We start from the raw sequence: 25,966 nt of genomic DNA on the forward strand, positions 1-25,966 counted from the left end.
TTGCCAATCGTCAGGAATTGATTCGCTGTCCCATACCTTGAGCATTAGTTGATGAACCACTTGGTGTAACTGGTCGCCTCCATATTTAACTAATTCGGCTGTAATTCCATCGGCCCCTGGCGGCTTATGATTTTTAAGCGGATGAATTGCACGGACTGTTTCTCCTATATTTGTTGGTGGCAGTATTTGTCCGTCGTCTTCAGTTGGCGGGACTTCCAACTCGCCGATATTCTGGTTGTTCAGTAGCTCATCAAAGTACTCCACCCATCACTCCAATATGCCCATCCTGTCGGAAATCAGATTTCCCTCTTTGTCTCGGCAAGATGAGCATCGAGATTTATAAGGCTTCATCCTGCTGACTTGTTGATAAAACTTCCGCGCCTGGTGCGGTTGCTCCCTGTACTTTTCTAGTTCACAGACTTGTTGGTTCTCCCAGGCTTTTTTTTTTCGTCTATGAAGTCGCGTCTCTGCGCGTGCCCGCGTTCTTTGAGAATGCAACATTACTCGGTATGCGGCATTCTTCCGTTCCGTTGCTAGCTTACATTCATCGTCAAACCAGCCGTTCCGACTCCTTTTGCGGCCGGGGCCAAGTATGTTTGTGGCCGTATCAATGATAACGTTCTTGAGGTGGTTGTGAAGATCATTTGTTGATGCTTCATCTTCAAGATCTCTGTTGACTGCGAGTATTGCGGCATCTATTTCCGTCTTATAGGTGTCGCGGAGGGGTGAGTTGTGGATAGCTTCAGTATTCACTCTCACCTGATTGTCAGATGGGATTTTAGGTGGTGTCGTAATTCAAGCTCGGAGCACCATGCCAACGAGATAGTGGTTCGAGTCTATATTGGCCCCCCTATATGTTCTGACATTCATCAAGGCTGAGAGGTGGCGGCGTTCAATCAGCACGTAGTCAATTTGGTTGAAAGTGGTCCCGTCTGGAGAGGCCTACGTATGTTTGTGGACCGCTTTCCGCGCAAACCAGGTACTTCCAACCACCATTTCGTGCGATACTGCTAACTGAATAATCCGCAGTCCGTTATCATTGGTATCCCTATGTAAGCTATGGCAGCCAACGAATCGCCTGAATATGGGCTCTTTCCCTACTTGGCTGTTAAAATCTCCAAGTATGATTTTGATATATTTGGGGCAAGCTTCGAGGGTTCGTTCTACTGCCTCGTAGAAGGTATTCTTCTCTGACTTTGCAGTCTCCTCTGTAGGGGCGTGAACGTTAATGAGGCTTATATTTCTAAACTTGCCTCGCAAGCGCAGAGTGCATAGTCATTTGCTTATGTTTTGGAAGCCGATAACAGTAGGTTTCATTTTTTGGCTGACTAAGAAACCTACTCCGAGCACACTCCGTTTACTGGATGGCCGCTATAATATATGGTGAAGCGGCTCTTCTCCAGGAAACCGGTCCCTGTCCATCACATCTCTTGCAACGCTGTTACATGAGCCTTATATTGGGACAGGGTATCGGCTAGCTGCTCAGCAGCATTCGGTCTGTACAGGGAGCGCAAGTTCCATTGGTACTCTCTATCAAATATTATAGTTAAATAATGAGATTTTTTTCTGTAATCTCAAAAGACAATGTCAGACTGAGGACGTTGGTTTTGTTGGTGTTTATCTTCAGTCCGACACTACTTGCGTCTCTTTCCAGATAGAGGATCATGGAGACACCATTCCGCAAAATATATCCCCTCCCGAAAAGGCGAACTTCCTTGCTAACCGTTTTGCGACAACCTCCAATCCCCTCTACACATATTTGAGTAAAGCTTGGAAGTCAGGCGTACCAATGGAACGCTGGCCCTTGAACTGCCTTGAGACCATTGTTTAAGCGATTTAGCCAAGTTTTCTCCAGCATATCATAATAAGTCCGAGAGTTGAGCAACGACGTAAGTAATAGTAGTAAATCTTTAGCTTTTTCTTTTCAGGAGTTCGAATACCCTATCGTTCCGCAGCTCGGAATGAGAGAAACCACGGCCATCAAAATTAAAATCCAGGAGCTAGTGCGCGACCTTGACCAACGCCCGAGCAGAATAGCCCCTGGACGAGGCCGTCTAGGATATCGCCGAAACAACCATCTTCCTAAAATTTTAGTGTATATTATATACTTTGCACTAGGTATGTATGATGTTTATTAGCCTCCTTGATGACGTTTTAAAAGTTTGAATATGTATTCTACAAAACACTAAACAAAGCATATGAATACAATTCAAATCCAAGGAGGTCGCTAATTTTATTATCAATTGCAATTTGTCATCTTAAAAAACATTATCGAATTCTCAGTTCAGAAAGCACAAATACTCTTTTCCTAGAGGAACTTTCCTCTGAATATAACGGTAAGTGAGGCTCAGGGTACGTTTTTCAAATGCCACAAGATGTAACAGATGAATCAGGAGACGAATACGCTCGGGAACCCGATGAAGAGGGTGGAGAAGGGCGTAAAGCTGAAACCGACATAATTGGCGTATGTATTCGGAATTTTCTCAAGGATTTCGAATCGTTGAAAATCAAATTTTAGAAATACTTTGGAGACCGCAACGCACTCAGTGAGCGCCATGGAAATGGTTGGGCGATACTCCCAAATGGAGATCAATACGATGGGCAATATCGACATGGTCAGCGTCATGGAGAAGGACTTTATGTTTTTAAGAATGGTGCACGCTACTTAGGACATTACCGTTGTAGTAAGTACATTTTTCGGAAGGCAAGGCGGAAGAAAAGATAATTCCCATTTTTACTGGTGTAGTCAGAACATTGTTTCCATGGATATTGCTGATTTAGGACAGGCCGATTCGGTTTTATAGACGCGTTGTTCGGGCTATTATTTACTGTAATTACCGCTAGTGGATCGTCCTCCCTACTCTTATAATACTTCTGAATAGATATATGTACATTAGATATTAGGATTACCATAAGAATCCCCATCTAATCCCATGAATAATAGATTGGATATAGCTCATACAGCGATACGGAAAAACTATATATGTATATTGGACAAATAAAAATGTCTCCTAACCCCCGAAATACCTCCCATCTCCATGCAACAAAAACACAACAAGCGATTAATATATGAAAACGGAATATATTAAGAATTTCCATTAATGTAGTAGTATAATACATACAGGTCGATGCTCGAAATTTCAAGGCTATTTCATTATTTTTTGTTTGTTTGGACAAGAAAATAATACACGGTTCTGATATTTTAATATGATTTTGATGGAAGCTTTTTTTACTTAATTTTGCATTAATCAATGTATGTTTTTTATGACCAAAGTAGACTCCTCGGTGAAAAGCCGTCCATGGAATTGGTACTCTTATCTTTTACCGTTACAAAGTTATAGCTCTTTGTCGTATCAAAATTTTGACCTTCCCAAAAACGCCCCCAAAAATCTGGAATTAAATGATTGGGAGTGGAAAATTGTAGTTCTGTTGTCTTTTTAACACTACGAAAACCGCTATATCTTTGTAGCGATAAACAATAAAGTGGCTATTTCATGGACCAATTTTCCTCAAAAAAGTAGTACTAACCACCATTGAAATTCGTACCATCGCGAACGGGGACACCTTGCATATAAAGGTCAGAGAGAAAATTCGGTCTCGGGATGAAAATTATACGGAACAAGTCGGGGAAACCGGAAGCTAGACGCTTCAGGTATGGAAGGTTTTGTGTATTTCTTTTATAAAGAAATTTGAGTGTGCATTTGTCCCATTAGCATGTAGCATGTAAAATATGAATATATTATGTGAAAATATCCACTTTCAAGTGATATTAACATTCATAGTCATGAATTTGCAGAGGAACAACAGTTTTAACCTAGTATAACCTGGTTAGTAATAGTGCGATTTTCACTAAATTTGGTAGTATCATGCTCTATGCTGTAACCTATATTGCTGCAAAATTTGGTGACTCTAGGGTGAACTTTAGGGGGGGGGTGGGGGGGGGGGGGTTTTCCTGTCAATTACTAAAAATTATAGTAATGTACTATTATTAACTTTATTTGAACAGGTATCGGTATGGAGGGTATTTTGGAGCCTAGGCACCATATAGTGCCCCCCCCCCCGGATTTTTCGGTTAAGTAGTTTCTAAGAATGGGTTTGTTAAAAAAATGATCAGTTTCACCCCCCGCACTCCCCACCCTTTCAACAAATCTTAAAACTAAGACTGGCTTCGAAAAGTACTAGCCGAGACCTTTAATTTGATACCTCACATAACTATATTTAATGAAAAAAAATGTACGACGTAAAAGGATGTAACTCACTATATGCATGGGCGTTCATAGTTCCCACCTTTCTACCAAATTTGGTGCCCATCGCTTCAACAGTCTTGGAGAAAATTGCGTGTGACGGACAGACAGACAATAAACCAATTTTAATGTGTTTACACAAAACCTTAAATAGGAGCCGAGAAACCCACAGGCCCGGGGAAATCCCCCTCTTCCCTCGTCAGACCCGAGAAGTTCATATTGTTGAGGAGATAAATAGCAGAATAACATGTTATCTTATTGTCATCTTGTTCAATTCGCATGGAAGGAATAAGTCTCAGCAAATGGGACTAATTTCAACCAAATTAAACACGTCCATATAAACAATATACGCTCCGTATCTGCTATAAGGGGGAAATGGTTGCCGCAATAACCGCACCTATTAGATACCTGATTCGATGAAAGATGCTGCTTAGCGGGCAATGCAACAATCTCAAAGTACTTGGAAATGCACAGAAACTTACTACCAACTCTGACGAGCAAAGAAGTGACTTCACAGGCAGAAAAAGGAAGACTTGGTGAAGTCGAGAAATACAGGGAGCGGCGCAGAAGTTTTACTAACAAGTCACCAGGATAAGTTCTTCTTGTCGAGACAAAGAGGGAAATCTGATTTGATGAATTGCTCAAGAATCAAAATATCGGCGAGCTGGAGGTCCCCTAAAAACTGAAAACGGGGAACAAATGCTGCCAGCTCCAGCATGTCAAAAACAGGTTGTGCAATTCATCTGTTTTAGAATCATAACTCAACAGGAGCCACCTAGGAATTGCAGCCGAACTGGTTAAATGTGTAGGCGATCACCTACACCAAGCGATTCATTACCTTATGCTGAAGGTTTGGGACAGCAAACCAATGCCTCATTACTGCCATAAACACAGCACTTCAGGTATGAAAGATTTTTTGATCTTTTTTACAAGAATATTTGGGTGTACGATGCTTCCATTTATATATATCTCGTAGTGTGTATACGTTAAATATATCCGATATTCAATTCGATGTGGTATTGATACTTTATTTCTTAGAAAGTATTAATTTAAGCGAAAGAGGCAATTTTAGCTTACTATAACTTTGTTAATAATAGTAGGGTTTATACCAAAATTTCCAGTGCGATGCCTCATATTAAAACCTATATTACTGCAAAATGTTATGGATGTAAAATGAGCTTAAAGGGAGGCGGGCTCCAGTAAAATTTTAAAACGTAATTGTATACTGTTAATAAATTTATTTGAGAAGATTATTTATTATCACGGAGAGTATTTTGTGTTCTAGATACCATGTGCATAGCCCACTCTTACTTTTTCAAATTTGTCGATTCGGTAGTTTCCGAGAACCGGTTTTTGAAGTAATTGACTCCTTTCGGACCCCCGCACTCCTGCCCTTTGCAATCAATATCAAACTAACATTTGTTTCCAGAAGTATCAATCAATTCATTCGATGCAAATGTTGCATCCCTCTTTGTACATTTCTATGAGAGAATTTGATATGCCAACTAGATTAATAAAACTGACTAACTAACGATCTAAGTCAAGATGTTTTTAACCTGGTCTTGAAGTAAATGATACGAAACGTCGATTGAAATGCCAGAGGCACTATCCTCTACAAGTCACTCGACTAGTGGCCTATGGTGGCGATATTAACATAATGGAAAGCACAGCCCAATATGTATAAACGATATTTGCTCAGATCAAGCAGGCAACGTGAGATCTTGGCCTGCACATTAATGAAAGCAAAGAAAAGTAAATGGTGGCAACGTTAGCATCAAAAACTAAAATAACGGCAACATCAATACCGACCTACATGAAACAATAAAGATAGTAGACAGACAGACAGACAGTAAATCGATTTTAATAAGGTTTTGTGTTTACACAAAACCTTAAAAACTAGTTATCGTTCCGATGCTTGTAGTTCTTCTAAATAAAAATAAAACTAGGTAGCTTGCTCCTACTACAATATATTTTAATAGTTAGTAAATACGTATTTCCAAAGCTACTTACTCTCTTCCTCAGCACTTAAGCTAAGTAGCTTAAGTACTGAGGAAAAAGAGACAAGTGCTTGCACCAATATTTAATGGCAGAACCAGTATTCTATGAAATTCACATAATTCAAACTATCTCTTGAGTTTTAATTATTCTAGAAATTATATTATTCATTGCTGCTATTTTTTCACATGGAACATTTGCAGGTTTAAAATCAGGTTTTGGGGTGTTTTACTATCCAGATGGTAGCAAATATGAAGGATGCTGGCGAAAAGATCTCAAACACGGTGAAGGAACCTACACCTATGCAAATGGTGACAAATATAGCGGTAATTGGTACAAAGGAAAACGACATGGGTTAGGTGAATATTATTTTGCTGAAGCTGACTGCTGCTTCAGAGGTACATGGGTGAACGGTGTTCGTGTTGGACCCGCAGAAGTTCATTACAAAAATCATACTCTGCACGGAATTTGGGACGACAAGCATCCTCAGGGCCCAGCGGTATTCTCATTCAGTTGTAAATATATGTATAAAGGTTACTACAAACTACTCCGTGAACGAAGTCCGATAGGTGGTACTGGGCCAGAAGATGGTGGTGAATTCGGAGAGGGAGAGGAAGAGATGGGTAAAGATGAATTCAAACTGGATCTTGAGAATGAAGGCGAGGGAGAATTCGATTTGGATCAGAGAACTTCTACAACATCTGTTCAGCGTGCTATTCCACGCTGGTATTGCCAAGAGCTTTTGCAATATGACTTCTCCAAATTGCCACAACAGCCAATACCTCTTCCTATTTCCGATTCTGAAGAGGATGTTTGTGACCTGTCTTCGAAACCAAGTGCAGTAGAGCCCAGTGTTTACGATTATGAGGCAGAGCAAGTGCCAACGACAATATGTAGTTCCTCAACAAACACCAGTCTATCCTGGTCTGGGGCCACTTCCCCATGCGTATCAACAACTCCTGATATCAGTCAAAATTTCTTGCCACCCAACCCGACCAAACTTCAAACAGACTAACCTCTTTCGTCATGGATATTTCACGTTGAATACTCAGTGTAACATTATATTTATATGCATAAATAAATAAATAAAACTTCACGCTCTTGTGGTCATTCTGAAATACATTTCATTTATTCAACATCCTAAATTAGGTGTCGTAAAAATACCCAGCTAGCGGATAGCGAATAATGAATGCCACACACGTACATAATATCTGTACACCTAATAGCATCTGTGTTAAGACCTTCTCATGGACTGGCCCGAAAAGATAAAGAATAAAATTAATTAGAGTGAAATTATTTGTAGTGATTGTCCCATCTTTTCCTTCGGTCCACTGGATTATATGCAGCGTTTTGAATAGAACAACGAAAAACTTTCCAAGGAAAGTAAGTTTATCTAAATGGAAAGTCGTTTTGCTTGTCTCAAGCAAGTCCGTTTCTGGATTGTATTTAGGAAGGCGATGTCGTGGACATGGTACCTGGCAAAACACTTGCGGAAACGAGTAGAGGAAATTGATGATTTGAGGGATGAAAAACAACAAGAGTGTTTTACTAAAATGTCCAAGGATTCCCACGACGGCAAATGTCATCCCAGCGAAATAGCAAAATGTATCGCCAACAAAAACTTTCGAGGGAAACCTGAAAAAAAAATGTATTGTAACTTCGATGGTTTCCGAAACGAAATGTACAACAAAAATCAAGTTTGATTTATAATTGTACTCATTTACCTGTTGAACTTCCATAACGCCAGGGAGACCGCTAAAAATGGTATAATTAAATACAGTGAAAATTGATATGTCCTAGCTGTACTGTCTCGCCCTAGTTCTATACAGTTGAAAATGACAATTGAACACGCTATTACTAACGCTTGGCCGACTTCCAGTCCATTGATTCCCGCCAAAATATTGATAGCGTTCGTACAGAATACAGCTAGCATTCCCATATATATGTAATATAATACCCCTAGTGTGTGGTATGGTGGAAAATATTAATAATGTATTGACGTATGACCAAACTGCTTACCTATATCTAAAGACATCCCGACGAGAGGTCTAATTATCTTTGGCATTATGACAGTGGTTGAGTTGAAATTTACATAGTAAACCATTAGTAATGGTAGTGTGGCTACAGTCGGTAAAATGAGTTTGTGTCGCCACCGCAAATCGAGGACATCATCGGCAAATCCTAACAATATCATGCAGCAAATTGAAAGAAGAGCTACGATCAACTCCACAAACTGAAATATAAAGAGGTAGATGTAATCTTTTACCTTTGTATATATATATTCTATAATTGCTCTGATTAAGGAGGAGTCAATATGAAAGCAATGAAGTAGGATCAATTTTTTTGTCACCCTCCATGTTTGTTTTTCTTTCGTAGTAGCTTGTGTGTTTTTATAAATACACCCACAGAATCAGTTGACCAGTTTATTTTGTAAACATGTGAAGCATATTTTACAGATTTTTACGGAGTAGTGGCATATTTATTTTACAGAAAAGCATTTTAAAGTATTTATAAAAATGACAGTTCGCTGTGCTGCGCATAATACATTTAGGAAGGACAAAGCTGCTTTTGTTGGACGTTGGATGACGAGTTATATTGTATACACCGAAGCCAACCGCATTACCTCCTGCCGAACAAGAGCTCTATAATATGTGCATGCCATTTACTTTGAGAGATATCGTTGAAAAGTGTTTTAGCTCCCTCCAGAATTTCTCGGGGTGCTACATTCTGTCCCCAAACGAGGCGTGGATAAAATTTTGTAATTTTGAAGACTGCAGGTTGCTAACTCATAAATTTGTATCCCTTTTAATTGTCTTTTATGATAGGTAGGACCGAAAATGAAATCACAAAAGGGGTAATGCCAGCAAATAGTACATCTTAATCACCGTAAATATAAGAAGCGCATACCAATCAGCCAATTGGATCCCAGTTTTACTTCTGTTGCCTATTGGAAAGAAGACACCAGTAGTGGTCCACGCCATGATGATTCGGTATTCGTGTGCATGATCCTGTGTTTTGATATACAGAGCTCGCACGAGAAAGAGCATTACAGAACTTGTACATAAATGCGTTCCACAATGAATTATTTTTGTACTTTTTGGTTAAAAGAATTTCACTGTGCTTTGGAGAGATATGTGAGATGGAGAAATGAAAAAAAAACATTGCATTACCATAACTAATCCAGATAGTTACGTTAAAAAAAGTGATATCATAGTCAGATGTATCTATTTATTTATATTCTCAATTAAAAATGTTCAATGGTGCGTAACTAACCGAACAAGGCGAACAAACAGATTTTTCTGGCTCGAAATTCATATTATCTATCGCGTGGGGTAAAATGCAAGGGTTGTTATCAAGTGGTTTACATGGTGAACGGATATGTTTAAGACTGGACTCTGACAAAAATATTCTGGGTTCGTATGTTCTACAGACGACGGACGAATACCGTCGCCAGCAAGTGTAGAACAAATTGTTCGTCCAACTTTGCGTCAGTTGAAGATGCAGCTGTTTTCGAATTAGAAAGTGACCATCAGTTTCAAGTTGCCGCTTTTTCCCACGTCTAACATCCAGAGAATAAAAACACTTTCGTTGTTTCTAATTAAATTCAATTATTATGCGTAGTTAGTTGCGCTTTGTATATATAAAGGACATAAATACTTCCCGAAATGTGCATATACAATAAATTAATTTTTACGAAATAATAATAATCATTGCGCGACAACCTAATTGGATCTGGGCATTGAAGCGTGTTAGAGCACTTGATTTAAGAAAAAGTAACGAAACCATTTTTAAGGGTTTGGGTGAAACATTCGATGTTGTCTGCCTGTCTGTTACAGCAATTTACTCGAGAACGCGTGGAACTATCGTCATGAAATTTGATGAATATAGTCTGAGAGCAGTCGTTCTCTTTTGTACGCAACGAGTATCACGAATTTCTAAGTTTAAAAGGCAGGGCTCCCCATACTTGCAAAACGCGCGTTTAAATTTTTTTCTGATATGTTCATGTGGAGTATCAAATGAAAAAAGGCGATTATGTAGAACTTGTCGAAATTAATCCAACCTTTAACATTGGTTGAAAGATGGAGGAGCTAATATATGCACCATAAAGTGAAGTAGGTTCCACTCTCAGACCTTGTCCATCCGATGATAATGCACCTATATAAAACCTAGACCTCAAAATACATGTCATCTATCTGCTCAAATCAAGTTAATAATGGTATATTACTATATTTTTAAAGTTTACAGGACAACCCCCTTAAGAAGATCTTTGAGGTACAAAATTTAACACAAATTTATACAATAATATAGAACACAATACTAAGAGAAGTCGGGGCACGGGAAGGTTTTGTGTTTCCATATGCGAGGAACTTTGAGTCAACGGCAATTGCACTTGTATAATAATTGAAAATCCAATTAAGGACAATTTTTCAATAGTCATTTGCACAAATAATTTGCTCTGTAACTCTCTATCGGTTATAGTTAATTTCAACCGCTTCAAACTAGGAATTAAACATTATTAGCAAATGTGAAGCAGTTCACCTAAAGCAGATATAAACAATTCGGGAAACCGGAAGCACGTACGTAGCCCGTAATGTATATGTATTTAGCATGTCAGCTTTCGAACCTTCGTACTTCCCGCACGAATGATCGGATACACAGACAAATCAGTAGAATTTTGCTATCTAACGTTACTTTCGTCCTGGAATTATTTGTTACTGACAGGTACAAGTTTTCATGAGTTGAAATTTAAAAGCGTTATTCAAGTTTTCTTCGAAAGGAAAAGAATGTGGAAGTAATGACTGTCGATGCCAATCAAACAATGAAATATGTCCCTAATGATAAAGTTACATGGAGGGGGTAAAACTGTTCGAACCATCGTTTGTGGAAGCCACTTCACTGTTTAGACGTTATAAAAGGTTATAAAGAAAAATGTTCAAATTTAAAATAAAAGCAGAACTGCTCAGGGAAACAAACTCGAAGATCATGATGAGCGGCGTATTCTAAAAAAAGTTAATAAAAATATTTCTTAACGACAAACGAATTGGAAAATATAGTCCAAAACGATTTGGAAAAGGATGTTTGTGTCGAAACTGTTAACAATTTTCTCGATATATGATTTTCGTAAAAGAATAGCTGGGAAAACGCCAGACATCAGTAAGTAAAAAAAGTTTCAAGAATATTGGAAAGTGGTAAATACCGAAAACTTTTATAATTCAAATCATTTTTAACCTTTTCTAAGATAATACAGGTATTATTTACACAATTTAATCTGTATGACTCTGATTGTAAAACATGCAAGTGCCGGAAGTTCTAATCCACATAATATTCAGGCCACTATCAACCATAATGGATGGCAAGAGATGGTATGGGGATATTTTTCCAGTGCACGAATATGGAATATTTATTTTATAGACTGTAAAGTGGATTGATTCCAATATTTATAAGTCTTAACGCGAAATGTGAGGCAAAGTGCTGAGGACCCGAATATATTGGATAAAGTCGCCTTCTATCAGGACAATGATCCCAGGCACATTTCCTATGTTAATGAAATGTGGCTCATCTATAACTGCCCTAAATTCATGAAAACAACTTCGCAATCGTCAGATCTGAACGTTATTAAATGCCTTTGGGAAGAATTGGTACGAAAATTAGAGAAATTAAGATGTAAAAATGTGGAGAAGTTTAAGGAGGCTATTAACCCTTAACTGGATTCGTGGGGTAAAATGTCCGTCCGCAATATTGCTCTAATATCTACGCTCATCTAATTAATCTCATTACGCCATGTGCTGCGCTGATTGCCGAACGTAGGGTGGTTAGTCTTTGCTAGAAACAGAAATACCAATTGCCTTTGGGTCCAAATGGACCCAAGACATCAGTTACGTATGTTTTTTTATTTGAATTTATAAATATTATTTTTGTTTTTTTCATTAATTTGAAACAAAAATGTCACGAAATCTAAGTGCCCACGTAGTACACGTATTTCTGGAAGATAAATTTGATTTCGAAAGCGATAATGTCCTCGGTAGAAGGTTTATGATTCGATTATGTGATAATTAACTTATTAGTGATAGAAAAGAAGTTGAGAATGTTAATTCCTCGGAAGATGGTGTAACATAATTATCTAAGTCGATAGTTTATACAGTACAATTAGCTCTGGAGGAAAGGGAAATAACACGTGATGTCGGATTAAGGTATTTTTGAGGCAAGAACCAATGCAAATGGTTATTATAGTTTTCTAAAAAGCTTCTAATTTAGCAAAAACTATCAAATGCAATTAATTTTTCAATATTAATATATACATAGATTTGCTGACACCATGTGCTCACGAAAAACATATCAAATGCTCGGTAATGTTTTACTGATTTCAAAAAAAGAATAGAAAACTTTTTAGAGCACAGGAAACATGTCGAAAATTTTACAGCAGTGAAAATCTAAGTGAGGCGTCATGGAAAAATCTGAACGCAAATGAGAGCCTATGTAACCGAAAAAAACCAAAAAAAATCTCAACGAGGTTCAAAATGTGGCAAATATATTTGTAAAAGTCATTTAATAAAGACGGTAATGTGTTCTAAATATGAAATATAAGAAATTGTAAGAATATTTTAAGGAATTCGTTTTGTTTCGCTAATATTTTTAAGTTACGTTTAATTTGTCATTTTTAAAGTTTTGTGTCTGTCTGTCACCCCCGATTTACTCAGAAACGACTGAACCGATTGTTGCGAAATTTGGTGAGAACATGTGGTCTGTGTGTCCCTTTACATGCAGCGAGTGGCGCCATTTTGTGTTGAATTTTAAGGGGGTCTTCCCATACATACCCATTTACAAAACATCGTAATGTGGGTTATCAAATGAAAGGTTCTTTTCGAAACTGAACTTTCTGATACTGGGTGAAACATAGGAGAGATAGGGCACCAAATGTGTGCCCCAAAATGTGAAACAGATCTCGTTCTCAGAACCTATCCAACCAAAAAATCACTGTGATGCAACTATAAGAAATCTAGGCCTCAAAATACATTCCATTCCTATATCTGCACAAATAAAGTTAATAATAGTATATTACCATGTTTTGGAAATTTACCGGAAAGCCCCCCTTAAGTTCATCCCAGGAGTACAAAATTTGAGATCATGACAGCATAAACGATAATATAGGACATACTTCTGAAAAGTTTGCAGGCAATCCGACTGTTATTAACAGTTAAGTCAAGTTATAGAAGGGTCAAAGTTTCGCATTTCAGGTAAATTTATGGCACCTCAGACATGCATGATGTCATCATCATATAAAGTGAACTTATATGAACGGCGGGGTCGTGGGAACGTTTTAGTTTTCCTTTTGTTAAGCTATTTGCATTTCAGTGTCAATTACTCTAGACATATGCTAATGAAACTTGTCGGTAGTAACCAATATAATAGATATGGGCATTCTGGTTACCAGCGGTTTTTCATTTATGTACCTAACATATATCTATATGTATGCTTTTGTGTACGGAGTAGAGTGGAAATGCAAGAAGATGCGTAACAACAATTGAGATATATATGCATGCATAGTCATGCGGTAATAGACAATGTTTGTTTATTTAGGGTGAACAGAGTATTTATGTCGTTGATTTGTATGCACATATGTGAATCTTGGGGTTTGGTATAATATGACTATGATGTATTTTAGCTATGTATGAATGGAAAATTGTGCATAGAGATAGTTTCTCACATAAGATAAACACAAAACCTTTGAAGTAATAAAAACTTGTTGTTTCTTTTTCGTTGGTGTGGGTATTTATTCTTGCAAATCCCGATATTTCGGGAACCACTTGTTCTCTCATCAGTGCAAACAAGTGAAACTTGTGTACAAATATATCTATCTGAATTAGATATTACCGACAAACTTCATTAGCACGCGGTATACAGTATACCTACATGCAGACAGGTCTGTTTGAGGTAATTGATATTCATATACAAATAACCCAAAAACTTAAAATAAAATGTTTCTTTGTGACCCCCCCATTTATGTAAACTCACTTTGTTTTGGTATTGAGGAATTGACATGGGATGATGATGTCATGCACGAAATTCACAACAAATGGCAAAGTTTCACCCTCTATAACTTTGTTAATAATAGTTGGATTTTCTTCAAACTTGACTTGTAGATCTAGCATGAACTTAAGGGGGGTTTCCGGCTAAATTACTAAAATAGGCTAATATACTATTATTAACTTCATTCATGCAGATATCGGAACGGGATATATTTTGAGGCCTAGATTTTAGATAGAAACACCTGTGATTTTTTTCAGATTTTTCGGTTGGATAGGTTCTGAGAACGAGACCTGTTACGCTTTTTGGGGGTCATATTTTGAGCCCTCACTCCCCTAGTTTTCACCCGATATCAAATGTGGGGCCAGTTTCGAAAAGTACTAATTCTGGGCAGGTCACCGCCGCTGACGAAACTGAGCGATTTAAATATCTCGAGTCAATGATATCAGCCAATGGAGAACGGCGTTATGTTCCTGACACAGGAACACACAAAACCTTTTATACCCGAAGCGTAAAGCTTCCGGTTTTCCGACTTGTTTTCTATTGGGGTCATTTGTAGCTAAAAATATCGGCACCAGTTAAGGGCTTAGCAGGAGTGGAAAAATATTTCTCCAAAATTTGGTGAAAATCTCGTGGGCTTGATACCCCGGAGCTTAGAAGCAGTGATAAAAGCTTGTCCGATTATTTATTTGGCTTAAATTGTTGCTTATGTTTTGTTGTTACGCTTTTTATATGGATGGTTGATAAAATTATATTATTGTATATATATTTGCATATAAATTTTTAAAAAACTTGATAATGCGTATTCTACGAGAGGGAGAGGGCAAAGTTAAGAACCTCTTTCTCAAAAGTTTATTTCCATTTATCAAGTAATTTACTTTAGCACAAAAATTAAAAAATATGAAACCAAATCCGAAGTGCCATTTTAAAATACCGCGAATAAGCTCCATCACCTGTACCATTACATTCTACTTGGACTTCTGTTGATGATTCGACTTTTGCAGATAACGTTTTAAATTTTGATGAGTATTATCACTTCCGTGAATGTATAGATTTATGTAAATTGAAATTAAGTTTGGTGAAATTCATTTACAAAGGTTTTTTTTAGGTTTCTAATATCTCTTTTAATGTTACCTAGAACCTTCAAAGCTTCAGTCGACATTCTGGTATATTCACAGAATGTCTCTGAATAATTTCTAAGAAGATCAAATCTCCCGCATTTTTCTTGAATTTATTGATTTCATGCATGCCGATTCTCCTCTTCTTGACAAACACTTTGCTTTTAAGAAAAATATTTTCTATCATAATTTAGCTTCCTTTAGAATCCTTTTTACTTTGCATAAACAAACGTAATATCATTACGCTGCGCTAACGCTACGTTTTTAGTCTCTGGTTGGTAAAAATTGTTCCTCTTGAACAGGGCCGTAGAGAGAAAATCTGGGCGGGGAATGAAAATTGAAAGAAAGTGGGACCCGGGGTGAAAACTATACGAAACCCCTAATATCCCTTTTTTCATTGAAATTTCTCTTCTGAGCCACCGAGAAAACTTCGGGCCCAGGGGAAATCCCCCTTTACACCACACTCTAGTCAGGCCTGCTCTTGAAACGTCTTACCATAGAATCAAAACTGCAACTGCACAAGACAATGATCTTGCCTCCGCTGAATGCGCAGCGCACGGAAGACCCAAATGAGATAATCATTACATCTCCAGAATACAGAACCGCCAATAAGGAATAAATGCCACAAATCAATAGGCAATAAGCACACTGCTGACAGGAACCAGTTAGCAACATTAAAAGAATTCATCGGATATAATTTGATCATCCAAAAACTCGAAGCTTATCAACCGTTTGGAACACATTTTCCTGTCCACCCCATCCAAGTCGACGTTATTGGCGAGAACTGCTCAATCTTCACAGTACAGAAACTGGAAGGGACGCTGTTTTGCATAAAGAACAAAAAAGTATAAAAGGGATCGAGGTTATGATGCTCGTGGGAGATATGTTTTGTCCATGCAGAATGGTTTTAGATGTGAGCGATCTACAATTAATGCGATTGGGGAAGTGGTCCAAGTGGCGCTTTTGTAATGTCTTCAATTTTGTTATGTGGATCGACATACTTGATGTGCTGGAAAATCTTCCATTTCATCATTCATTGGAGATCCACCAAAGGTACCGTACGCTAGAAGTAGCGTAAAGAGCCGGGAAGAACAGCGAAGAATTGAGGTAGCATTGAAGTGGGCTAGGAGCCTATTCTTCATTCGAATCTCTGGAACGCCTCGCCTGCGACTTGGTCAGATACGCGGATAATCTTACATCACTAGTCATTGCGCATTCATTGAACAAGCCCAGCGTACACTGAGAATGGTGGTGCGGTGAATCAAATGGCGGCGGAGCACGAAATTTTCCTAGTAGTTGTTCCGACAATTCCAATTCCTTATCATTTTTCTTATACAACTGTGTGAAATCACATACGTTGGCATAATTATAGTAGACTCGAAGTGAGGTTCTTTGGCAAGTATCGGATCATTTAGGAGGAGTCTGCTGCTTGAATGTATGCAATTACCCGGCTGATGGTCAATATCATTAGTTCCATATAGTGTAGGGTCAGTTTTTTAATGGGTATGATTCAGCCCGTCCTTCTCTACCTTTCTTACTGTATTTTCCGAATGTTATGTACGCTTCGGAGCGAAGAGTATATAGTTCAAATAAGGAGGCTGTGTATTCCTAGCGTCTGGTAGCGAATCCCGAAGAGCGGGTCGAACGACAGTGGGTAAATCAATGGCCTCTGGAATGCTTGTTTGTTTCAAATTGAGTCGAAATTCCGGAAATATCAGTTGGACGCGAGATGTACTTTAGCCGGCTATCCCGCCGAATTCCGGGGAATACAGCATAGGATGTACCGTGATAAAAGGAGTCCCGCCACTGCGTTCATAAAAGAAGCAGAAGCTTTTGCAAATAGCGATGTGAACCTGCGGTGGTGTGGAGATTTTTCATGAAAATAAAAAGTGAGCTGAAGGTATCGTAATTATCAATTTCCATTTTCCAAATTTAAATTTAGGTTTTTCGTCGCAGAAATTAAAACAAAGTAATAAGAAATTTAAGAAAAAGGGCCAAACTTTTCAAGAAATTACAGATCCAGTGAAATGGACTCGAAGAAGAACAACACTTTTATGATTTTACATTTTTAGTTACATCTAGACAGCATTTAGTTTCGCCTATTGGCGTCTGATTTGAGATTTTAAGCTAAATGTTGGTGTTATAAAAGGATTGTCATAGACAGATTTAATTCAGTATCAGTTTGCTTGGAGATTTGAAACAAGTCGGGAAACCGAAAGCTGGACGCATCAGGTACGAAAGGTTTTGTGTATTTCTTAGTACGTAGCACGTAGTACATGCATATATTATGTGAGAGTATCCACTTTCGGGTGGCATTGACATTGATAGTCTTGAATTTGCAAAGAAACAACAACTTTGACGTATTATAACTTTGTTAGTAATGGTGCGATTTCCACCAAACTTGGTAGGATCATGCTCTATATTATAGCCTATATCACCACATTCGTGGTGCTACGATGAACTTAAGGGGGTTTAGCAGCCAATTACTAAAAATTATAGTTATATACTATTATTAACCTTATTTGAACAGATATAGGTACGTAAGGTATTTCGGAGCCCAGGCACCATATAGTGGCAGCCTCCTGATTTTTTTTTCAGATTTTTCGGTTGCGTAGTTTCTGAGAATGGCTCGCTTAAAGTAATGATCACTTTCACCCCCACACACCCCACCTTTCCAATAAATGTTAAAACTAAGCCCAGCTTCGAAAAGTACTAACCGACATCTTTAATTTGATGCCCCCACGTGACTATATTTGATGAAAAAAAAAATACACCCCCCTTTAGCATAGATGGGAACCCCTCCCCCCTTAAATTCGGCATTAAATGATGTAACTCACTGTATGTGTGAGCGAGCCTTAAAAAGAGAAAGTGAAACCTCTAATTTGGTGTGAAAAAAAATTCTGGAAGGGAAAATTTAAGTGAGGAAAATGCCAGCCCGTCCACTTGTTTTACGGGAGCAGGGTGATAGTAATAGAGAAACATTGTTTTAAGGCAAGTATTAGACATTTTTTAAAAAGCGGGCCGAAGCAGGTGATTACTCCCCGGACCAGACGGTCATTACAGTGAACATCTTTTCGAGATAGGTTTGTAACTTCTGTTTCATCCACAATACGGTTCTTATTCACAGGTAACATCTTGGAACGAGGAACGAGGACCTTGTCATACAGTCGTTGCCATGGCCAGGAAACCGTACAGATTTGAACCCCCTAGGCGTTCATGAAGCGGCAATTGCAACAAAGCGGTAAAGGTAATGCGATTGTAATTATGGATAAGAAACATTACGGCAACCTATGTAGTAATGGGTAAGTTGACTGGAGGAAACCACTTTGAATTGAGGAATGGCCCGTTACCAGGATCCATAAAACGAGTAGAGAAGGCCCTAAAAGAATGTTCTTTAGTGGTTGATAACCCAGCCCGGCTGTGGATGCCAAACCCCCCTTTACCAAGAATTAGATGCCAACCACAAGTACACAAATCAGGCACTGAGATGAGGGAGATTATTGTAGATTCTAACTCCCCTACTTACAACATTGCGAAGTGGTTGATTGAGGAATGCGAAAAATTGGGGTCTATCAACGGGAAACAATCTGTCAAAAATTCGAAAGAATTGATTGAAAGATTGTGTGTAGTGGGACTTTGGAGGATAATGAACGCCTAGTGTCATTTGATGTCAAAGCTCTATTTCCCAGTACGCCTGTAAAAGAGGCAATAACAAAATTTGAAGAGTGGCTACTACGGTTTGGTTCGACACCAGAATGGAGGAGAAAGACTAAACAATGTGCAAGGTTGGCTTCCCTCTGCATGAATGAAAATTATTTCACATTCAGGGGAAAATAATTCAAGACAACCTCGAGTGTAGCGATGGGCAATTTTCTCTCCCCATTCCTAAGTGAAATCTTTATAGCATCACTAGAGGAGAAAATGGATGGATTATTGGCAAATATATGGTTGAGGTAGGGGGATGAAATTTTGACAGTGGCCGCGGACCCAAGCATCCAAAATATGTTGGATAAAATCAACACGCTACATCCTAAAATAACCTTCACTCATGAGATTGAAGTTAACAACGAATTACATTTCTTAGATATATTAATCGAACGTCAAAACGGACAATTTTCTATTTCTATTTTCAGGAAACCGACCAGCACCCAGCGTACAATCCCGCAACTTCGTTCCATAGTTACCAGCATAAAATGGCAGCTTATGACACGATGATCCACCGCCTCTTAACAATTCCACACACAGAGGAAGACTATCCGGAGCGAAAAACTCTACATTATGGACACTGCAAGAAAGAACAGGTACACAAGCACCACCATAGACACGAAGGTTAGAACGTGGTAATCTAACTACACTGTACACCCAACAATCGACCTCTATCGCTCTAAAAAAATCAAGTGTCACCTTCTCAAATCTGTCCAAGCATACAAAACGGACATTGAAAAGGTTCGACATACAACTGGTAGGATCAAGTCGTATCTACCAGCTAAAATCCCAGCTGGCTAAGGAAAAGGACCGAAAAACGGTAGAGGAGATGAGTGGTATATATAAAATCGCTTGCTCAGATTGTCCGAAGGTGTATATCGGACAAATGAAGAGACTGGTAACTACCAAATTTAGGGAGCATACGAAGAAGGCAGAGTTGGCTGTCAAGTACTCCCGAAAACCTACAAAATATGGTGGGACATATGGTGGAATGCGGCCATAAAATAAACGCCGATGATTTGAAAGTGTTAAAACAGCTACGAAAGATTGTTCATTAGCAAACAGCCGGTAGACACTAGGTTGAATTCAAATCTAGGCAATTACTATTCCCCATTATTTAAAAAAATTTATTGAATAAATTTCTTCTTCTTTCAAGATAGATAAATAAGTCATTAAAATGTAATTAAATATTTATTCATTTACAGGATCTAGATATAAGTCTTTTAAAAATCTAATTTAGAAATAATTAGTACAGTATAGTATATTAGTAGTATAGTATACAAGTATAGATTTAGGTTAGTATAAATACAACTAATAAACCTACTGAGGAGCACCCTTGTTAGCACTGATGAAGGGAACAAGTGGTTCCCGAAATATCGGTATTTGCAAGAATAAATATCTGCACCAGCGAAAAAGAAAAACAAGTTTTCTATTACTTCAGGACTCACAGTGCTCATGGTCAAAGGCTAATGCTACGATTAGTTTGTCTGAGTACAAGCACAAGTTGGCTCTTCCAATTGAAGTGTATGAAGCTATCAAGTCAGTCTACGGAGAATTCACCACAGACGATCTTCTTACTCGATGCATCGGCGGTCATATTCAAAACTGTAATGAAAGATTCAATTCGACTGTGTGGGCATTTACCCAGTGGTAAAACTGTGTTGGATTTAGCTGTGGCTATTGCAGTTTGCGTGTACAATGATGGCTTTGCTTAGGTTTACAAATTGGCCCAAACATTTATAAAATGTGCTTGGAAATAGACGATCAGCGCATAAAGCCCGCAGAGAGATCGCTGGCTGCAAGACAGTGCAGAAGAGTGGCCGCTTGCTTTAAAATCATATAGGGAAGAAGTAGAAGAGCAGAACGTCAATCTAGAAGGCCGATTGTATGGCGCATGCACTGCGGAGTAAAAGGTATTGCAAAATTGTTCATAACTCTCCATTACTAAAAATTTTAAACCCGTTTATCTCAAAACTATATGTTTCAAATCAGCCGCACCGATTACTAAAACAGTTTTTGATCAATTAACTTGAAACTTTGAATAAATCTGTACAAATATACTGTCTAGAGAAGTACGTAGGATTTTTTATATGCCATACTTCTTTTCATACTCACAATTTACTGGCGATTTTTCATACGATTTTCTAGCTGCTGTTATGTACAATAAAAAAAATTTTGTAACATCATAATTCACAATTTACAGGAGCTGCTGGAGCGACCGTGGACTCTTCCAAAATAAAGAGGTCATATGAGATCACTACACAGCCAGCATTTTTAAATAAATTTCTCTGAAAAATTTATGATATATAGCTAATATTATATACAATAAACTTATGCATTTGTTATGTCGATTTTTTTTTATATTTTCCCTAAAAAAAACAAATCACAAAAATCTTTTTTTGTCTCTAGAGGCCTAACCTCTTAAAAAATCGTTATTGTTTAGTAAATACTTTGTCTGTGTTTATTTTCGCCTTTTTTTTGTAACACACAAATATTCGTTCACTTTTCCCTCAAAGCTCAATTTTTCTTTCCACCATATTCTTAGAATGCAAATTCTGCTGTTCTTATTACATCACATAAAATCACACGAAGCACAATTTTATCCTCCAGCTTCATGGAAAACCAGAAAAAAACCCTTTTAACTTGGCCTTTCTTTCATGTTCGCAGTGCACTGCAGCTTGTAATGGAGATCGCCGCTTCTAACTGCTTGTTTCTATTATTTTTTCGAACACTGTATATGGTGCAGAACAGTGGAGCAAACCTCTTTAAAAATTTTGAAAGGAGCACAAGTACAATGTTAGAAATAGTTTCTTCTTAAGCTAGTTAAGGGAGTCATCCCGTGTGAACGCCGTTTTTTTGCCTTTTTTTGGAAAAATTATTTTGGTGGACTGGATAAAGATAGAAACGTGATTCACCATATGTTTATTGATATCTCTAGTATATGTGATAAATTTTTCAGCTTGATATCATAACTAGTTTTCGGAATACGTGTCAATTTATGTACCCATCTCCAAAAAAGGTGTTTTTCTGTTGCCACGCTGGAGGACGCTGTGTTCATCTGATGAAAAAAAGTAAACGGCATATTAATTTGGACAATATTACACGGTCCGCGAACTAGGATAATTAGAAAATATTAAAAGGTAAATTTTTGGTGGGCTTTTAAACTTAATTTTTTTGGATTTTGGTGTTTTTTTACGGTTTTTTTTATGGATAAAAAAACGACCCGTCCGATTGCAATTATCCTAGTTTGCCGACCGTAGAAATATGTAAGAACTCGTGAAAATTTTAAAGAATTTGGTTGGATAGATTTTGAGCTGTGGTGGCAGCCGATTTTCAAGATGTAGTTTCGAGAAAAACGCATTTGAATATTTAAATGTGATTATCAGCAGTAAAATTTTAACTCACCATTATTCTGCTGCATCTGGTCCATAGCAAGCACCCTCCGTTTCTTCAAAAGAGTCTTGTAAGGCCGATTGTTGCTCTCTGGTTTCAATTCTGGCTCTTTTAGCGAGGTCAGTCGATCGTCATTCGGGCCGCCAAATTCGCGCTTCATTACGGTGGTCGACATAAACCTGACATATGTGACCAACTTGACATCCCATTGTCACTAGAATTTTGAGAATGTCAATGAATCCTTCACTGAAAATAATTACAGCCAGAAAGTGGCTATTTCTACGACCTTGGCCCCAGAATGAAGGTGTTTAGGAGCGAAAGTCCAGATCAATGCATTTAACGACTCATTGTTATTCTGGGTCTCTGCTCCTAAACATCTGTTCAAGAGATCATCTCGTGACCAATCTTCGTAGAATGGTTTGATAACTGTTTGAACTTCTTCAGTCAAAGGTGCCTTCTCGTGGTGGAAACTATCCAGTTCTCCTTTAGCTTCCGCTTTGCGCCATTTGCACTAACTGTCCTCGCCTGCTGGACAATTCTGATGCTGAGGATTTTCGTCTGCAGAACATTTATGGAAGAAAGTTTCCAAAATTTCTTGCTTCATTCCTACTATCGAATTTGCCTGTCGACGAATAGCTAGCCCAAAAAATGTAGTGAGGTCGTTAATAACCTTATCAGTAAGTTTTCCAGCCCCTTTTCCACCAATGCCTTTGTGATTCTTCTTTGCATTTCTAAGCCGCGTTCCCATTCTTTTCTCGACATGTCCTACGCATTCCTTTTTTGCTACTACGTATATTTTATTATTTACAGAAATACCGGAGGAAATTCCAGCAAAATCCAATATACAAAACTTGTCGCAATTGGAACATGTTCATACTTGCTAAAAGTTCCTTTGCTGATGTTGATGCGAAGTCCTTTTTCTTCTCTGATAAGTATCGATTCCCATGAAATACTCGTTTTTTAATGCGAGCATGGCGTTGAACGTTAAAGCGATCTCCTTTCGTACGATTCAAAATCACTGAACACACAAACAGCACAATACTTACAACAAAATATAACTGAGTATAGCTTTTCAGTGCTCACTCTAGACTGGATTATCCTTTTTATTCCAAACAGCAAATAAGTTTGGACAATTGATTGGTTTTCCATCTTTTTATATTTATACCTGTGTTTGAATTTATAAGGCTCAGGTAAAAAACTAACAGGTAAAAAAAGATTCGATGCTCTTTCTCATCGAGTACTCTAGCCGCGGCTGCAAACTCCTTACCTGTTTAACACTGTAATTTCTGAACGACTCGGAATATCGGAAAATCCTCATATTCTCCACTATATATAGATACAATTCATGCAAAAAAACCGATTTCTCCAACCCGACACACGGGATGACCCCCTTAAGCTAATGAAGGCCGTTTTTTTGCTTTATTTAGAAATTTGTGAAGAACTGGATCTTGAGCAAACGTAGTAATTTTACCAGTCCGATAACTTAGTTCAGTATAGAAATACAGAGCAAATTATACACCCATCTCCAAAAAAAGGTGTTAGCTACTGCCACTTAAAAGGGTGCTGTCATCACCTTAAAGTAAATTTTCAAGGCTTTTTCACGGCTTCTTTAATGAATAGAAAAAAACTACCGAATTGATCACAATTATCCTAGTTTGTGGACCTTAGAAATATGTTCTGAATAAGTCGTGAAAATTTCAAAGAATTTCATTGGATAGATTTTGGGCTATGGTGGCGGCAGATTTTCAAAATGCAGTTTCAAGAAAAACGCATAGAATGCGATTTTTAACCATAAAATCTTAACTGATCATTAAGCTGCTATACTTAGTCCATAAACCTTAGGTTTCTTGAAGAAACACATATAAAGCCTTGGCTTCAATTCTTATGCGAAGTCGTTCGAACGTCATTTGGACTGATAAATATGCGCTTTATTACGTCGATCAACATAAATCTGGCATGTGACATTTTACTTGTTTAACACTGCAATTTCCGAACAACTCCGAATATCAAAAAATCGCTTTGCCCATATGCTCTACAATATATCTAGATACAAATGGTACCAAAAACATCGGTTCCTCGGATCTGACACACGGCATGACCCCCTTAAGCAAAACAAAAGTGCCACTACTAACGTTTCTTTGCAAATTGAGATTGGGATGGGTGCCCCGTTGCATTCAAGGCATGTACTCCTGAAGTAAATAAGTACTCTCCGAAGTGGTGCTGCAATGGGGACCATGTTAGTATCATAAAAGGAACAGGGAATGTTTTATTTGGCATACTTTATCACAACAGAAATCGGACACTCTAGGTGAATGCATTTTATCTCCGTGCTTGGGAAAAAATACACGCCAGTGCCGAACAAGTGTGACGAATCACCATCACATGACCGCCCACGGTACAGGGTCGAAAAAGCAACGGCACTGCAACAGGATTTGACAATTGAAAAAAAACTTTAGCGCAACTACTCCACCAAGTACAGCCTTTAACATATACGTTTCTTTCGTGGTAGTTTCTGAGTGTATCTGGGAGCCTTGATTGCCGGGCCAGACATTACATTATCTTTCGTCAACCACCTGGAACGCACAAATCATATTTGCTTCCTTCTTTACTGAGTCATGACTTATTATTTTTGACTGGATGTTTTTCCCTTATAAAAGGAGCACAGAGCGGGCGACTAAATGGCGGAGTTGACCTCTAAATAAACAACGAGTCCAACATATAAACAGAACTCAGTAATTTCAGCGGAGAGTTGCAGGTTTTCTTCGGTAATGATTACAGCGTTTGGCTGTAATCCATACATTGCTGTGGTTTTAATTTCCTACGAACCCTAGGAAAGAGAGGTACAAGCACGATACCTTTTTCAACAGGAGTTTTAAGCAAAATGAAATGAGAAAGTGTTTGCTGGAGACAATAATACTTTAAAAGGACATTCTTAGGGTAACACCTTTAGTTCTCATTTAAGCTTGAAATATTACCTCTTCATGTGGGAATTCCTTCTTATCCACGATTTGTTGGTAACTGAATGGGATCGGGATGAAAATGAACGTTGCCACCAGGAATATGCAACCAGCCACCACCCCCTGTGATTCTGGGCTGTAAACGAAACAAAAACATATTCGTCACTCGTTGGGCCGAAACTTCAACCTTCAAACATCACTTACATTTTTTTCTTATCTTTCTTACACAGATCTTGTCCGAACAGATTTGCCTTTATGAACATATCTCCCATTGCCGGTATGATTCGCTTCGCCATTAAGTAGGCGCATACCGAAATCAAAACGTTTATTATCAAAGGGAAATTCATTGTTCTACAGTTTCTAGTGGACGTACAGCAAACTCCGCGTAGGGTACCGTGTCAGATATTTCTTTATTGGATTAAGCAATTGCATCACAAACAAAAACAAATTATAAATAAGACATTAGCCAACCAAATACCTGACAACACTTCACGGTCGATGGTCGTTGGTAGTTACTGATAACAAACGT

General features: G+C 38.1%; 2 protein-coding genes across 2 annotated transcripts; one reads left to right on the plus strand and one right to left on the minus strand.

Annotated features, from left to right (window-relative positions):
- Positions 1 to 2,187: 2,187 nt before the first annotated feature.
- Positions 2,188 to 7,335, plus strand: LOC119646720 (radial spoke head 1 homolog). The gene is made up of 3 exons (XM_038047299.1): positions 2,188 to 2,464; positions 2,519 to 2,684; positions 6,443 to 7,335. The coding sequence occupies exons 1-3, from the start codon at positions 2,366 to 2,368 to the stop codon at positions 7,252 to 7,254; spliced, it is 1,077 nt and encodes a 358-aa protein (XP_037903227.1). The 5' UTR covers positions 2,188 to 2,365; the 3' UTR covers positions 7,255 to 7,335.
- Positions 7,336 to 7,338: 3 nt separating this feature from the next.
- Positions 7,339 to 25,961, minus strand: LOC119646719 (UDP-N-acetylglucosamine--dolichyl-phosphate N-acetylglucosaminephosphotransferase). The gene is made up of 5 exons (XM_038047298.1): positions 25,642 to 25,961; positions 25,456 to 25,573; positions 8,259 to 8,472; positions 7,964 to 8,198; positions 7,339 to 7,874 (listed from the first exon to the last, which is right to left on the minus strand). The coding sequence occupies exons 1-5, from the start codon at positions 25,782 to 25,784 to the stop codon at positions 7,385 to 7,387; spliced, it is 1,200 nt and encodes a 399-aa protein (XP_037903226.1). The 5' UTR covers positions 25,785 to 25,961; the 3' UTR covers positions 7,339 to 7,384.
- Between the last annotated feature and the right edge of the window lie 5 nt (positions 25,962 to 25,966).

Source organism: Hermetia illucens, chromosome 1, assembly GCF_905115235.1.
Source record: "Hermetia illucens chromosome 1, iHerIll2.2.curated.20191125, whole genome shotgun sequence".
NCBI lineage: Eukaryota > Metazoa > Arthropoda > Insecta > Diptera > Stratiomyidae > Hermetia > Hermetia illucens.